Consider the following 16,029-nt stretch of genomic DNA (forward strand, 5'->3'; position numbering starts at 1 on the left):
ATATTCAGAAAGTCAATGCTATTGTAGCCTCAGGTCAAGCTCTGATGTGGGGTTCACTATCTGGAGCTCCACAGACCAAAGGTAGTGGTAGATAAAAAATAAATAAATAAATAAAAATCCGAAAGGCACATGCTGACCAATATTAGTGAAGCTTTGAGAAAAATAAGACATGATATTAATGAGACATCAGCAAAGCCCCATGAACCTAGAAAAGGAAGCAGCATAAAAAGACTTTACTGCTTTAATGTGTTGCATTCATTAGAAAGCTTAAGAGATATTTTGCTACTTCCTTTCTACATGAAGACTGGATATAATGACTTAGTGGAATCTGAGAGGGGCCTATTAAAGCGTCAAATTCAGAGATCAGTTTCATTTTGCTCTGCTGTTCACCTCAACTCTCTGGACTGCCTTAAAACTCATTTTAGGATTTTCACAATCCACAACTTCACTGCTTCTGTCGGCATTGGTGGATGGATATTCAAGGTGAAAATTCTTTGATTAAACAAGAGACAGCAATCGAAAAGTTGAATGCTTACTGAACACTACACCCAGAGAGCTTGTGTTCACATTTCTGTATGTTAAATGAACATTTAGACAACATTGCTCCCCATTGCATCCACAGTCCATTTAAAAATGAAATGATGTAGCTCTTTATGGCAACAAACCAGTTATTTTTACTTGTCCCAGAAATAAGGTAGAAACTTGGTGGAGATTGGGGCTTTTTATGTTTGTCTCTAAAACTTTGAAATACCACACATGCATTTTCACCTCCTGTTTGTGATTCTCTTACATCCAGTGTTAGGGGAGACTTATTTATGACACACACACAGACAAAAAAAAAATCAAAGAGCACATTTGTTTATCTAAGGCATTTGTTCCAGAGGAACGACTGAGGACAACTCTCAAAATTTTCTTTGCTTTATTTTGACAACATCCTGTTAACAAATAATTACAATTTAACATGCACAAAAACAAAAACAATTTATGTCTTTGCCATTTACAGCCTTTTTGCAAAACTTCTTAACAAGAATTGCTCTGTAAGAAGGTCTTCCACTGGGGTAAAACCAAAACTTGCAGTATAAAATCCCCTTTGTTCATTTCCGCCAGTGCTAACAACATACAGTGCATGTTAAACTTTGACAACTCCTCACAAGAGATAAAGAAATATAAAAGTTGAGTTATCTAAACAAGAACGTTCTTATTAAATTCTAACTTATCTTTTGTTATAAAGCAAACACTTTGTCTATAACTGGCCACTCACACAAATTAACAGTTTAAGCCAAAACACATTTGCCTAAAAGTAAATCGTTTTAGTCCACAAACATCAACAAGCTTAGGAAAAAGCAAGAAAAGCAAAACACTAGAATCATTAATTTCATCTTGTTAATTCTATCAGTAACAGATTGGTATGACAAATAAGAGCATTCTGGTGGTTCAGTTGGAATGTTAAGTGTTTTTTTGTTAGTTTTTTTGGTTTGTGAGGACACAAAAGGATGTAGACAAGTGGAATAAGCCTTTTATGTGGTCTTTGCACATTGAAACTGACTTCAACCCGTTGACAAATCAGCTTTAGTGCTGGCCCACAGCTGACGATGCTACTGTTAGTCACACCTTACATGTCTTAACTCTCAAACAGGATTATCAGTTGATAACTCTTGCAACGCTTCCCATCCTGAGACATTGGATCTTTTTGTACTTGTGCATGTGATCACGGTGATGGTGGTGGTGGCGTCTTCAGAGAGTTGGTAGATCCTCCACTCACTGTCGCTCCCTGTCCGACCCACTAGAGCGCAAGAAAGACAAACATTGTTTTTGACAGACGTAAAACAGAAACGTCAGAAAGTTTTGAAGAGACACAACTGATATGCAGTCAGACCATTTGCTTGTGTATAAAAAAAATAAAAAGAAGATTCCTTATTAATTTAATTTAATAAATGATGATAAAATACACAGTTGCATGAGTAAAGAGTTGGCCCATCGCATTAGCAAATTAAATGTGTGTTTGTTGTTAGGGGGCCCCAAAGAGAGCTTGGCCTCTAAGGTGACTCTCAATTAAATAAATAAAAAAATAATAATTCAACAGGTCCTTCATTTAGGTGGTTTTTCTGCTTTTTCTATGTTTTTTGCTGGTATTTTGATAATTTATCTGTGGAGGTCCACTCCATGTCTTTAGGAGTGGAAGACCTCTTTGCCATTATTCTAATCTTTAGCTCCTTTCCCAGATTCTCTATCAAGTTCAACTGGACTCTGGCTGGGCCCACTGCTAAACAGTAATATTGCTTACAGTCAGAGGATGAAGCCGGTAAAATCCTAGGAGTTTACCTGCTTTAAACACTGACTTTTAAGGTTGTAATGTGAGAAATTGTAAAATGGTTCAAAGGGTGAAAATATGTTTTAAGTCTTGGTTGTTTCCCAGCGGCTCTTGTAAATGGGATTGAGTATCGCAGTTCTTCTGTGTCTGTTGCTGAGAATTCAAGACTTGATATAGGATTTCATATCCGTCTATTGACCATAACCACTTATCCTTCCATCACAGGGCAACGCAGAGGCACACAAGACAAACAACCATGCACAAACACACTCACTCCAAAGGACAATTTAGAGAAAACAATTAACCTAACAGTCATGGTTTTGGACTGTGGGAGGAAGGCAGAGTATGCAGAGAACACACACATGCACAGGGAGAACATGCAAAATCCATGCAGAAAGATCAGGAACTCAAGACCTTCTTGGTGCACGGCAACGATGCTACCAATGGTGCCACTGTGCAGCTCAGAGCCAGATTTACAATCACATTTTATTTTGGTCTGGTTGTCTGGTTCCAACTGGGAAAATCTAGATTTTAAAAATTAGATATCCAGACTCAACTGCTGGTGTGAATTTATGATTTAAAAAGTTAAGTTTGGTCTGATTTGTGAACTTTAAGTTCATTTACTATATAATTGTATGCATGAGCCTGGTAAATTTCTACATTAATTGGAGAATAATAAATATGGAGAGGCTCTCTGCTAACAGTTAGAGGTTGTGTAGTGTGCTTGTAAAAAATCAAGATTTTATTCTATTGTACATTTTGGATATAAAAAAAATAAACTCTTGGGATTTAAAACAAGGGCTCTATGGTGGGAAAACATCTGTCAATACCTTTGTACATCATTGGATTGTGAACAGTTGTGGCATGTGCAGCTGACTGAATGAGGTACTAATTGGGGGTACATCAGAGTTTTGAAGACTCTTGACTCTCTGTGGTGGCCCTAAACACTAAAATACATTTTTGGCACCACAGATATGCACGTGTGGGCATAAAATATTTCCATATTCGTGTACAAATGGAGCAGAGAGCAGAACTCCCATTTCCAAGGAAAGCAATGCCTAATGAAGCCTGCACATCACCATCATCTTTATGATTTGTGCAACTATTTGAATGATTACTACAATTTGCATATTAAATAAATTGTGGTTTTATTTGTAAATGCTAAAATAGTTATTTTATTCATGTAAAGGGAATTATCACCCAACTCTGAAACTGCTTTAACTCATTTATATCAATCTTCTGGTTTCTGTCTCTGGTTTTATGAATATCATTTCCAGCCACAAGCAGTTTCTCAGAGACTAAAAACGCGTTTTTCAGTCCCATCCTCATCAGCAAGTGGCAGAGACGGCAAACAAGTAGCATTCAGAGCTTCTTTCACTTCCAACAGAGGTATTATAAAGGTTTGCTCTGGTTTTATTTTAGTGTCTCTTAAATCTATGGTCTATCTTTAGAAGAAGAAGATTTTCTTCAGTATTACTTGACTACTTTAACATCATTGGCTGTTGATCCTATATGGTATAACACATTTCACATAAAAAATGTGGGGGTTGATCTGGTCACTTTTGATCTGAATTTAACCTGCCCAGGAAAAGGCAGGATGACCCAGTGATGGATTCCAACGTGAGCCAAGCCCCTGAGACCACAAAGGAAGAGACTAAAGCTCAAAGTTGGTTTGTGAGCACACCTACCTCTCTTTGAGCAGGAAGCCCCTGCAGTAAACCTCTTTTGAGATTCAGTCACTCATTCATGTGACAAAGAGAAGGAAACAGCTTCTCAGCTTCCCATATATTCTTTACTTTTCACCCAGTGGCATCAGAACTGGTTGGAGTTACTCAGGGGGACTCTGCTGTTTTTTTGGTGGATGAGTGTGTATGTGTGTGTTTACAGCAGTGGCTGAAAAGATCAAGTTGATGTATTATTAATGTCCCCCAGTAGGAAGTTCAAAGCTTCTGTTAATGTCTAACATCGGTGTATGCGAGTGTGAATTTGTAGGTGTGTGTGTGTGTGTGTGTGTGATTTTATGCGGTGCACTGTATATAACCGTATGTTTAGCCTGCTTTACTCCACTGCCCCAAAGTAAAATCCAGTGCAAACTAATTTATTGAGAAGTCACCTAATTTGCAAAAAGCCCTCACCTGAATTAGGCAGAAAATAAATACTGCCATGATAACACCATCCCCAACTTTGGGAGATACAATTTTCAACAGGAACAGGGAAGGTTGTCAAATTTGATGGAGAGGTCGATACAGGACAATCTTGAAAAAGAACCTCTGAGAACCTCCAGTGACTTAAACATGGGGAAAAGATTCACCTCCATCCATAAAACTGAGCATTTTGATAACTGATGTTCATTAAGTCTCACTGAGTTTGGGTAATTTTGCATAAAAGGATTAGAAAAAAGTTCATTGTCTAACTGTGCAAAGCTGGTAAAGGGTACTGCAGCTGTAACTGCAGTGAAATGCGGTAGTGTTAAATATTTGGGGAATTGATTTCAGTTGCATGCTACATTTTTCATACTGTTTTGAAAAGAAAAATAGCAAACTATTAATCCCTCTTACCTCCTGCTTTCTCACACTGTTAGGCACTAAAATGCATTGAAGCTTGTGGCAGTAATGTGACAAAATTTGAACATGTTTATAGTGTCAATACTTTTGTGAGGAGTTATATGTATGTGTCAGAGAGAAAGAGAGCTTTTCTGCACTCAGAGCTTGTGAAAATATTAGGGTCACTATCCCTTCACTGCCACTGAAAATCTGTGGGTAATCTGAGTGAAGGTTCAAGCCTCATCTTGTATGATGCAACTCTCACAAAAACGCTGATGTGCTAATTAGGGAAAGTGGGTGGAAATTTGGTGGAAGAAGAATTACAATAATGTTGTTTGACAGTGGGGTGTAAAAAAGCAGTTGCACAGCCTACCTGATGTTATGTAAAGCAGACAAATCACCTCTTTTTGTAAAAAGATTTAACCGGAGGTGGATCGAGTCAAATTGTTACCGTCACAGATTGTATATAAAAGTTGAACTCATCACTTTTCTGCTATGTAAATAGGATTTGAAATAGTAATGTTAAAATGATCCTTAAGTAAATATTTTAAATATTGTAAGTGCACACAGTAATTATGAATGCTCCAACTGGAGGAAGCTGTCAGTGCCTGCATTTTTTCTAAGGCACAACTGAGGCTTAACATCATTTTGCAGCAGATACATCAGTCATGTAGATGGTGGAATGATGGAAACAGATTATGCTCATTAAATTTAGTCTTGTTTCTGAGGGAAATGCCATGATTGTTGCAAATAAAATCTGAGTGTTCGTTAGGGGCAGAATAACGTTCCAGGAGTCCCTCACCTTTCTCATAATGAGCGCTGCCAGACCTGCTGTGGATGAATATAAAACTAATGATGTCTGGAGAGGGTTTGCATCAATAGACATTGTGAAGACAAGACCAAATAGCCCATAAGTTGACGAAATAACAAAGCACTTTGCATTACAGCAAGCACGGCAAGTGGAACATAACAGGGAAGCTTCAGTCAATCTGAGCTTACGTTTTAATTTCTTTAGTGAGAAGAAATAAAAAAATAAAATAATGCTGGTTGATGGAGATGTTCTCATTCACTGGGACGGATATACATTTTGGGAGGTTCTGACGGAATACCAACATATTAAGCTTTTGACAACTCAACATGAATTTACATGAATCAGTGCAGGATCTGTTTTAGCATGCCCTGTTTTTTTAATGAGTGTGGGCTGGGAAGTCAGGAATAGAAGCAGCTCTGTGAATGCAGCCACCTCGCTCTCTCTGTCTCTGAAAACAAAGCGCAGTTGCGGAAATCACAGCAAAACAAGTCAAGTGTACGTGAGGGTTATGCAGTATTCCTGTTACATAATTGTTATTGTTCTATTGGAAAACGCATACAGTAAACGTGGGATTACAGACGCATTAGTCTGGAAGTTATCCATCAAAGTAACTTCTGTAATGAAGTGCATCTGTTATTTACTCTATAGGCTCAATGTTAATGAGTAGCGTAGAGCCTATGTTAATGTAGCCATTAACGTAGGCTAATTTCAATGACAATTGTGCTAATTTTATTTAAGTCTTGGTTTCATAACATTTGAGTGCTAATTCAGAATTATCACTCAGCATAGACAGTATTTTACAATTTATACTATTATAGGTAAATTGGTCACTCATGGAAATGTAATTGTCACTTGCAATAACGTCCGGTTGTATCAATTTGCGATAAAAATGAATTTCCATAAGAGGCTGAATTAATCAAGAAAAAGTCCTCTTTAGCATAACATTTTAACTGCTAACTGTTAGAAAGTAAGTCTGGTAGGGCCTTGATTAAATGTGTTGATTATGATTATTAAATTACATAGATTTTAACACGTTACATATTTTAGTGCAATTAATCATATCTAAACACTTGAATACAAAGGTTCCAGCCAGAGTTTCTGGTATGCCTATATATCTGACGCACAAGCGACATTTGCTCACAAAACCATTGGATGACAAAGCTGCTTCTCTTAGTTCATTTGTGCATTAAAAAAAAACAATCTGAGAGGTCTGACAAGTGATTTTGAATTAAGTTGCTGTGTACCTTGACTACTCAAATGTGAATAATTGTGATTAATTAATTATAGACAATTAAAAATTTTTATCGAGTTGCTCCACTAATGTTCATTGATTAAAGCCTAAAATTAGTGTTCCATATTAAACTAACGATTACAAATCTCCTTCTACATGATTGCCAATGAAAAACCAGTGAGATTTGATGACCAGTGGCTCTGCTAACAACAGTGAGGTTAGAAAATGTGTTCTCACAAGCTAAAGTCATGACTAAAACAAAATAAAAGGGAAGTTTCAAAATAAGTGCGGCGTGTAAAACGTGTTCCATGGCAGGAATGTGTGAGGGAGAATATCTACCTTGTGCACAGCTAGATCCGACACCGTAAAGTTTTAATTACTCACTGAGGATTTTGTGACGTCAAGCAACATGTAGTGGATAAGAAAATGTCTTGAAAAGCAAGAGGCAGATGACAGGGAACAAGAGCAAAATTATGTTCTCTGCAAGACGTTTCAGATGATAGGGGGGGTACGATCAATTCAGCATTCTTTCTTTTTTTTGAGAAAGAGAAAAATACTGAAAATGTAGATAACTAACACTACTCAGATGAAAGCAATTCAAAATGTTTCAGTCTTGTTAAGCCTGGATGTCTAAACGTGCTACCCATTGTTAGCAGCTACTGTATTTTTCAGTTGTGTTATTGGCAAATAACATTAAGCAAGCGATCGGTGATAAGTAAATTAATTGAGCATTGATAACATTGTACGGACAGGGAATAGGTCCCTCTACATCGGCGTTTATAGAAGAAAAACATTTTCAAGCCTTTTTAACTTTCTTTTTACAGTAAAAGCATAATCTCTTACTTTTATAATGAGAAAATACCATCTATCCTTGTGTTTGCTACTGATTAGCATGCTATTGCAACAAAACATTTAAGTTATTTTTTTATTTAAAAAAAATCCTGTCATTTTATTATTGCCTTGAAAGCGCAGTAAAGTAGGAGTCTTAAGTTCATGATAATTTTGTTACATTAACATCAATTTAGAACATTTAAAGATATGCTTGGCCGCAAAGTCTCAGAAGGCCCTACCTCAATGAGAGGGTGCCAGTGTGCGATGGGTTTTCTGGGGTACGTTAGCATCTCATTCCAGTGATCCCGACCCAAGCTTTCGGCTTCGCTACCAACCCTGCATACTCCGATTACTTCATTGTGTCCGACCCTGTGGGATAGTATTATAAAACACACACACACACACACGCACCCACACACACACAATGAGTTTTTCAGGTTTTTTTTCTTTTTAGTGAATGCGTCTGAAAGGGAGCCTTAAATGTACAGACCTATCATAATCCATGACTGCAATGAGCAGGCTGATTTGGTCGATATTCTCGGGAGGAACGTCAAACACAATGGCTTCATTGTACACTGGGTTCAGTGTGTTACGCTTGGTTGAAGTCTTTCTTTTCTTTAGCCTCCTTCCCTCACACATCAAGGACACTTTCACATATGGATCTAGAAAGAGATTACATAACAAAATAAAGCTACACGCTGTTATTTGAGGGGATTTTACAGTGCAGGAATTGGCACCTTTTAGCTGAAATCTCCAAACACTCATAACTGTCTATTTTAATGGCTCAAGCACCATATGTAGCTTAATATGCATTTATACACATAGTGGAAAGTGTCTTGGCACAACCGCAGAACGTATCACTCATGGTCTTCCTTATCTCCGCTCATGAGTCAATCAGAGCCAAAGGAAATGAGAGAATTAGTTTTCCTTTTTTATGCATTTTTAAATACTTTAAATCGTTTCTGAAAGGAAACACTGAACTGTTGATCAGCTCTCACCTGAGGCTCCAGTGATGTCCATGGCTTTTAGGTTTCTGGCTTTGATTATGGTGATGGTAAGTCTGCCAGCCGTGGGGAGATAGCACAGCGAGAACATCAGCTCTCCAAGATCCACATTATCCTACAACGAAACATATGGGAATCTTTTGCTAGCATGTGTCTCCTCTCTTACAGAAACCACATGCCTATATAAAAACTGAAATCACTTTAGAAAGTTACTGCAGACACATATAGTACTTGAAACCTTGACGCTATAATATACAAACTCTGACAGATAGAAATAAGGTGCACAGAATATATAACATGAAAAACTGTCCAGACCTGTATCTTATTATTGATTGATAGATCGGGATGGGAACGTGGGAATGAATGTTTGGTGATTAAATTAATTTGACGTTCAGGTGTATTTAAAGTACAGCAAATTTCAAACATGATGAAGTGATGACGCGTGTCTTCACCTCAGGCATGGATCACACCTAACACACGTCAAACAGAAAATATTGAAGACCTTTCATAATGACATCTGCCTTATCTCACATGGCTCCTCTTCTTTTTCTAAAGTTAAATCATCCTTTCATCATTTTAGGCTCCACTGCAGCTGCTGTAACTCTAATTGAGCCTGTGCTCAAACTTGTTGACTCCTACCTCACGTTTTACCTTCTCCTGTTTTCATACATTCAGAACGAATTTACATTCGCACTCACGCCAGGCTCCCTTTTCCCAATTAGCACTTCTGAAAATAACGTGTGACTGTGTGAAGGTGAGCTGTGCATTCATGAGGCACAAGTGCTGACAAGCTCTAGTTTTACATTTTCATAAGCATATTGGGCTCCAAAAGAGCTGCTTGTGAAGACATTTTCTGAAAGGGAAAAACAAAACAAAACAAAACAAAAAAAACAAGGTTTTTTTACTACCTTTAATATTTACATTGAAGAAATGCTTTCATCATATTTATGCAAAGCCATATGGGTCCCTTGCTGAATAAACCTGTTAATAGTAAGAATAGTAGCACAGACAACTTCTGAATAGCAGATTGTAACATTCTGAACTATCTTTATCACAACTAGACGGGTTAAAACAACTATCCAGTAAAATACAGCACAGAGGTTGAGATTAATTTTGGCAATTGTATTTATGTCGTCTCAGAACCTGAATAAACACCTCCAAACCTTCTACACATTGAAATAAGGCATTGAAAATCAGCCAGGATTATCTTTGTTGGATCTTGGAAAGTTCCCTGAATGGATTGAGATCAGTCCAGTCTGTGTGACGGACTAATGTTCTCCACCTGTTTGGTCCATGCCTTGCTGTGGTCTTTATTGATCTTCATTATTGTGATCAGAGTTATTGCTTAGGCAGCTATTCTTGGTCTTGGGTGGTGTCGTAGTAAGACTGCACATGCTCATAACAATGCAGTTTATAATTATATTAAAATAGTCACAATGGACTTCTGTGAAGATGGAATTTTGTTACATATTTTAAAACAAAATCATTAATCTAGACGTCCTTCCTGCATTCCCACTTTCTGTGCTAAACAGCCCAAAAATGAAGTTGTTTCCATGTGTCCTTCCGTTCATCCTGCCTGTTTTAAAATTTCAAACATAAGCTGAAGACGTCCGCTGAAAATAAATAAACTACAACTGCTTCTAGAAAAGCTCTAGCCCAGCGCTGCTTTAGCCATGTGTTACGGCCCCTGGCCTCTTGAGGCTGTGCAGGCTCCCTTTTGTTATGCAGGTTCAGCTGTGAGAGCACATCTTCCTGATTGGCTGCCTGGTGGCTGTAGGAAAGCAGCTACACCATTGGACCAGCAGAGGATTGTCAAGTCAATCAGACGTTGATGAGGCTCACCTGCACCATATAAAAGGCTCCTAAATTCATTCCTCTAGGGGGGCAGCTATTTTGAAGAGGTTCTGTGAAGCTGCCTCCTCTCTTTTTTTTTGGTGGTTGCAACTACTTTAAGCTAGCTTGGTCTTTGTTTGTTCTTGTTTGTTCAGTTTAGTTACTTTGACTTTGCTCCAGTTAAATATGAGTTAGAAGCCGGTGTTTGGGAGGCTGCGTGCTTCCCGCAGCCTCTCCTTTGCATGTGGTTTCTTTTCTTTGTGTTGTTTCCTTTTGTGGTTTGTTTTGAGTTTACTTTAAACTGACTTGTTTGGATTTTTTTTAACTTTAATTTGCTCCTGACATTATTGAGTTTGTTAATCCCTCTCTTTTTTTTGCATTAATTGGGTTAAATTGTATTGTTTTGTGAAACTTTATTTTGTAATAAATCATTTTTACTTTACACTGTCGCTCCAGACTCATTTTATGTTACTGCCCCTGGACCCCTAGACCTTGGGGGCGTAACATAATTGGGGGCTTGTCCGGGATCCCTCGTTAAGGAGGATCCCTATGTCTGGAGTGTTTGGAATTAAAAGAGGAACATTTTGGGTTGTCTGTATCCACTAATTATGTCAGTACCATTTAATCTGGAGCACTTTTTAGCTAACCCCTCCTTTGAGCTTATACATAGCTGCCGCAAGTGTGAATTGCTGCAAATTGTGGAGCACTTTAAGCTGCAGGTCCCAAAACAGGTCCTTAAACGTGACCTAAAGGCTCTGGTAGTGGGCAGGTTGATGGAGACTGGTGTGATCAAAGAGCCTGATCTGCCTGAGGCTGCTGCAGTGCCAAGCCATAAGGCCTTGTCTGTGGAGGACCTCAAGGATGGTTCTAGTGTGGAGGTAGGAGTGAGTGAACGGGGAAAGACACCTCGTACACTCCCTCGCTATGACCCACTGTCTTCTGTGAGCTCAGAAGGACGAGATGGAGCTCGTTTGAAGGTACGGTTGGCACGTCTGCAGATGGAGGCTGAGGAAAAGGCCCAGGATAGAAAAGCTCAGCTGGAGCTTGAGATCAGGAGGCTGGAAATAGAGGCAGAGAAAGCTATACAGCTGCGCAAACTTGAGCTGGAGGCCCAGACTCAAGCGCCTTCTGCCTCTGTCACACCAAGTTCCACCTCCATGTCTGCTACGCCATTCGACATCAGTAAGTGCATTTCTTTAGTACCTGCTTTCAGAGAATCTGAGGTTGATTCATACTTTGCAGCATTTGAACGCATCGCTGGCGCTTTGCAATGGCCTAGGGAAACCTGGCCTCTTTTGTTACAATGTAAGTTTTCTGGTAAAGCTCAAGAGGTGTTGGCAGCGCTTCCGTTAAAGGATAGCTTGGATTATGATCTGGTTAAGGCTGCTGTCTTACAAGCTTATGAATTGGTCCCAGAAGCTTATAGACAGAAGTTTCGACAGCAAACGAAAACTGCAGGACAAACACATGTTGAGTTTGCCAGAGAGAAGGGCATTCTCTTTGATAAGTGGTGTGCCACATCGAAGGCTAACAATTATGATGCCTTACGTGAGCTAATATTGTTGGAAGATTTTAAAAAGTGCATTCCTGATTGGGTGGTGTTGTATTTAAATGAACAGAAGGTGACCACTCTTGCATCTGCTGCTGTTCTTGCCGATGAGTATGTGCTTACCCATAAGTCATCATTCATTGTTAATGAAAAGTCACATGTTAGCTCTGTGCCACAGTTTCCATTGGTTAAACCCACAGTTCCAAAGGAAAGCCGTGAGTGTTTCTATTGTCACAAACCTGGACATGTCATTGCTGATTGTTTAGCTTTAAAACACAAATCGCAGCCAAATTCTGAACAAACTAAAGGTGTTGGTTTTGTGAAAAAAGAACCCCGTAATAAGAGCACTGGTTGTGGTGGCAAATTACCTGATCCTTGTTTTGAACCATTCATTTTTGATGGCTTGATCTCACTTGCATCTGATCCCTCTGATTTAAAACCAGTTCACATCTTGAGAGACACTGGATGTTCCCAATCAATCATTCTCTCAAATGTTTTGCCTTTCTCGTCTGAAAGTGCGTGTGGATACAATTCTGTTCTGAGGGGGATAGAGATGGGCTATGCTCCACGACCAGTCCACAGAGTTTATCTAAAATCAAAACTTGTCACCGGGTGTTTCCCTATTGCTGTATGCCCAGAGTTACCCATAGATGGGGTGGCTATGCTAATGGGGAACGACATTGCTGGAGGTTTAGTACTTCCAAGTCTGGAGGTTTTAGATAATCCTTTAAACCAGACAACCCCAGACTCACTAGACTCTGGGCTGTATCCAGCCTGTGTGGTCACCCGTGCACAGGCACGCAAAGACTCGGATATTTCAATTTCTGATTCTGTTTTGATGTCTCCATTTTCTAGCGAGGGTGATGCACAACCCAAAAGTAACAGCATTTCGTTACTTCCAGATTTGGGGGAGCTGGAGGAGCCTGGTCCACTCTGGGAGGAAGCATCCCTCCCCCTGACCAGACAACATTTGTCATCTGCTCAACAAGCTGATGAGACATTACAAAGATGTTTCAAGCAGGTGGTAAGTGCTGAACAAGCCAATAAAGAGAAGCAAGCTTTCACTGTGGAACAGGGTGTGTTAATGCGTCAATGGTCTTCATCAGATGCCGGCAGCTTAGACTGGGGTAAGGTTAAACAGATTGTTATACCAGCCGCATATAGACAGAAGGTCCTGTCTCTGGCTCATGAAAGCCAGTGGTCCGGTCACTTGGGTGTTACCAAGACATACCAACTTCTGTTAAAGCACTTCTTCTGGCCTGGTATGAAACAAGATGTTTCCAGGTTTTGTCGCAGTTGTCATGTGTGTCAAATTGCTGGTAAACCTAACCAGGTAATACCCCCTGCTCCACTGTGCCCTATTCCGGTGATGGACCAACCATTTGACCATGTAATAGTAGACTGTGTTGGACCTTTGCCCAGGACAACAGGTGGAAATCAATATTTACTCACAATTATGTGTACTGCCACACGATTCCCTGAAGCCATCCCGTTGAATAAAATTACAGCGAAGTCTGTGGTTAAAGCTTTGACAAAGTTCTTTTCTGTGTTTGGTTTACCAAAAACACTACAAACAGATCAAGGAACAAATTTTCAGTCAAAGTTGTTCAAGCAGGTAGCTCAAACCTTAAACATTAGGCACGTTGTTTCATCGGCTTACCACCCAGAATCTCAAGGTGCTTTGGAACGATGGCATCAGACTTTAAAGTCAATGCTGCGTAAGTACTGTCTGGAAACTGGGAAAAGCTGGGATGAGGGGGTTCCATTTGTATTGTTTGCTGCTAGGGAGGCAGGTCAAGAATCCCTTGGTTTCAGTCCAGCTGAATTAGTATTTGGTCACACCCCCCGTGGCCCTTTAAGAGCGTTAAAAGAATCTTTCTTGGTTCCTGCGGAAGGTTCTAAAAAAAGTGTGACCAAGTATGTGCAAGCCTTTCGTGAGCGCCTAAGCCAAGCTAATGTGCTAGCAAAAAAACATCTAGCTGACTCCCAGAGAAGGATGAAGCATCGTTATGATAAAACATCCGTCAAAAGAGTTTTTCAAGTAGGAAATCAGGTTGTTGCACTTCTACCTATTACTGGTTCGGCCTTATCCGCCAGGTTCGATGGGCCTTATGAAGTTCTGGAGAGAATAGGGGAGCATGATTATGTCATTGGTACCCCAAATCGGCGGCGCAAGACTCGCGTCTGCCATGTGAACATGCTTAAGTTGTACCACTCCCGATCTGCTCCAGAACCTAATGGGGTGTGCGCCCCAATTGTAGTTGCAACTTCACTAGAAGTAGATGAGTCAGACAATGTTGATGGTTTAAGGGTGAATTATCCCATCTGTTCAAGTCCTCGCCTCCCAAACTCAGAAATGCTAAAATCTCTGGCGAGCCAGCTTGACCACTTATCCCCTGAACAGCAAAAAGAGATAATGGACCTAATCAGTGAGTACACATGTTTGTTCAATGATGTACCAACACGTACAACAGTGCTAGAACATGACATAGATGTTCAAAGTGCAAAGCCAATCAAACAGCATCCTTACCGTGCTAATCCCACAAAACGTTCGCTAATGAGACAGGAAATTGAGTACCTGCTTGAGCATGGTCTAGCCAAACCTAGTCAAAGTCCCTGGAGCTCACCCTGTTTGTTAGAGACCAAGTCAGATGGTTCACCACGCTTTATCACAGACTTTCGCAAGGTAAACTCTGTCACTGTACCTGATGCCTATCCTCTCCCTAGGATTGAGGACTGTGTAGATAATATTGGAGCTGCAAAATATGTTACAAAATTGGATCTTCTCAAGGGTTATTGGCAAGTCCCCTTGACTGAAAGGGCTTCCAACATTTCAGCTTTTGTGACCCCAGATAACTTTTTGCAGTACACGGTTATGGCATTTGGTATGTGTAATGCCCCTGCTACTTTTCAGAGGCTGATAAACATAGTACTGCGTGGCATCTCCAACTGCAGTGCTTATTTAGACGATCTGGTGGTATATACTGAAACCTGGTGGGAACATTTGCAAACACTATATCGAGTATTTCATAGTTTGGCCCAAGCTTCCTTGACCCTTAATCTGGCAAAGTGTGAATTTGGCAAGGCCACTGTAACATATTTAGGCAGAGAGGTAGGCCGAGGGCAAGTCCGTCCCCTCAATGCTAAAGTTGTGGCAATTAATGGGTATCCCACACCCAAAACACGACGTGAGCTGCGTAGATTTCTGGGCATGGTTGGCTATTATCGGAACTTTTGCAGAAACTTCTCTTCAGTAGTTCAACCGTTAACCAATCTACTTAGCCCAAAGACTGACTTTGTTTGGTCAGATGAATGCCAAGATGCTTTTGAGAGGGCCAAATCTCTTCTTTGCCACACACCAGTACTTGCTGCACCTGATCTGACCCGACCTTTCAAACTGGAGGTGGATGCCAGCGCTGTCGGGGCTGGTGCGGTGCTAATACAGGAAGATTTGGAGGGTTTAGATCATCCTGTTTGCTACTTCTCCCGAAAGTTTAACAAGCATCAACTAAATTATTCCACCATTGAAAAAGAAACCCTGGCTCTGTTGTTGGCTCTTCAGCACTTCCATGTTTACCTTGGGTCCAGTAGTTTGCCGATTGATGTATTTACTGATCATAATCCATTAGTATTTCTGTCACGCATGTACAACCACAATCAGCGCCTTATGCGGTGGGCATTATTGCTACAAGAATACAAACTCAACATTCGACACAAGAAAGGAACAGAAAATGTTCTTGCAGATGGCCTTTCCAGGTTGTGAGTATGCTTCTTTTGTTGTTGTTTTTTTTCTTGCACTAAGTATTTACAAAACATGGTTTTGTAATTTAAGGGGGGGAGTGTTACGGCCCCTGGCCTCTTGAGGCTGTGCAGGCTCCCTTTTGTTATGCAGGTTCAGCTGTGAGAGCACATCTTC

At 40.0% G+C, this 16,029-nt stretch overlaps 2 protein-coding genes across 2 annotated transcripts in view; one reads left to right on the forward strand and one right to left on the reverse strand.

Annotated features, from left to right (window-relative positions):
* Window positions 1-854: 854 nt before the first annotated feature.
* Window positions 855-16,029, reverse strand: part of syt9b (synaptotagmin IXb) — a 42,256-nt gene continuing 27,081 nt past the window's right edge. Inside the window, exons 5-8 of the mRNA XM_015009094.2 lie at window positions 8,726-8,846; window positions 8,218-8,389; window positions 7,967-8,096; window positions 855-1,783 (exon numbers count right to left, since the gene is read on the reverse strand). Coding sequence (XP_014864580.2) covers window positions 1,709-1,783; window positions 7,967-8,096; window positions 8,218-8,389; window positions 8,726-8,846 — 498 coding nt within the window. The 3' untranslated portion in view covers window positions 855-1,708. The remainder of the gene's footprint in view (window positions 1,784-7,966; window positions 8,097-8,217; window positions 8,390-8,725; window positions 8,847-16,029) is intronic.
* LOC148158700 (uncharacterized) lies at window positions 10,418-14,846 on the forward strand. Its single transcript, XM_088006698.1, has 3 exons — window positions 10,418-12,224; window positions 14,211-14,799; window positions 14,841-14,846. The coding sequence occupies exons 1-3, from the start codon at window positions 11,173-11,175 to the stop codon at window positions 14,844-14,846; spliced, it is 1,647 nt and encodes a 548-aa protein (XP_087862824.1). The 5' UTR covers window positions 10,418-11,172.

This window comes from Poecilia mexicana, unplaced genomic scaffold, assembly GCF_051168715.1.
Source record: "Poecilia mexicana isolate PSO_F unplaced genomic scaffold, ASM5116871v1 scaffold_6, whole genome shotgun sequence".
Classification (NCBI taxonomy): Eukaryota; Metazoa; Chordata; class Actinopteri; order Cyprinodontiformes; family Poeciliidae; genus Poecilia; species Poecilia mexicana.

Bases quoted from the DNA above. Each gene is read 5' to 3' on its own strand.
- LOC148158700 (XM_088006698.1), top strand. From the start codon at position 11,173: ATGTCAGTACCATTTAATCTGGAGCACTTTTTAGCTAACCCCTCCTTT. The intron at 12,225-14,210 runs GTATGTGCTTAC...CTTATCCGCCAG, and splicing joins GCTGCTGTTCTTGCCGATGA to GTTCGATGGGCCTTATGAAG.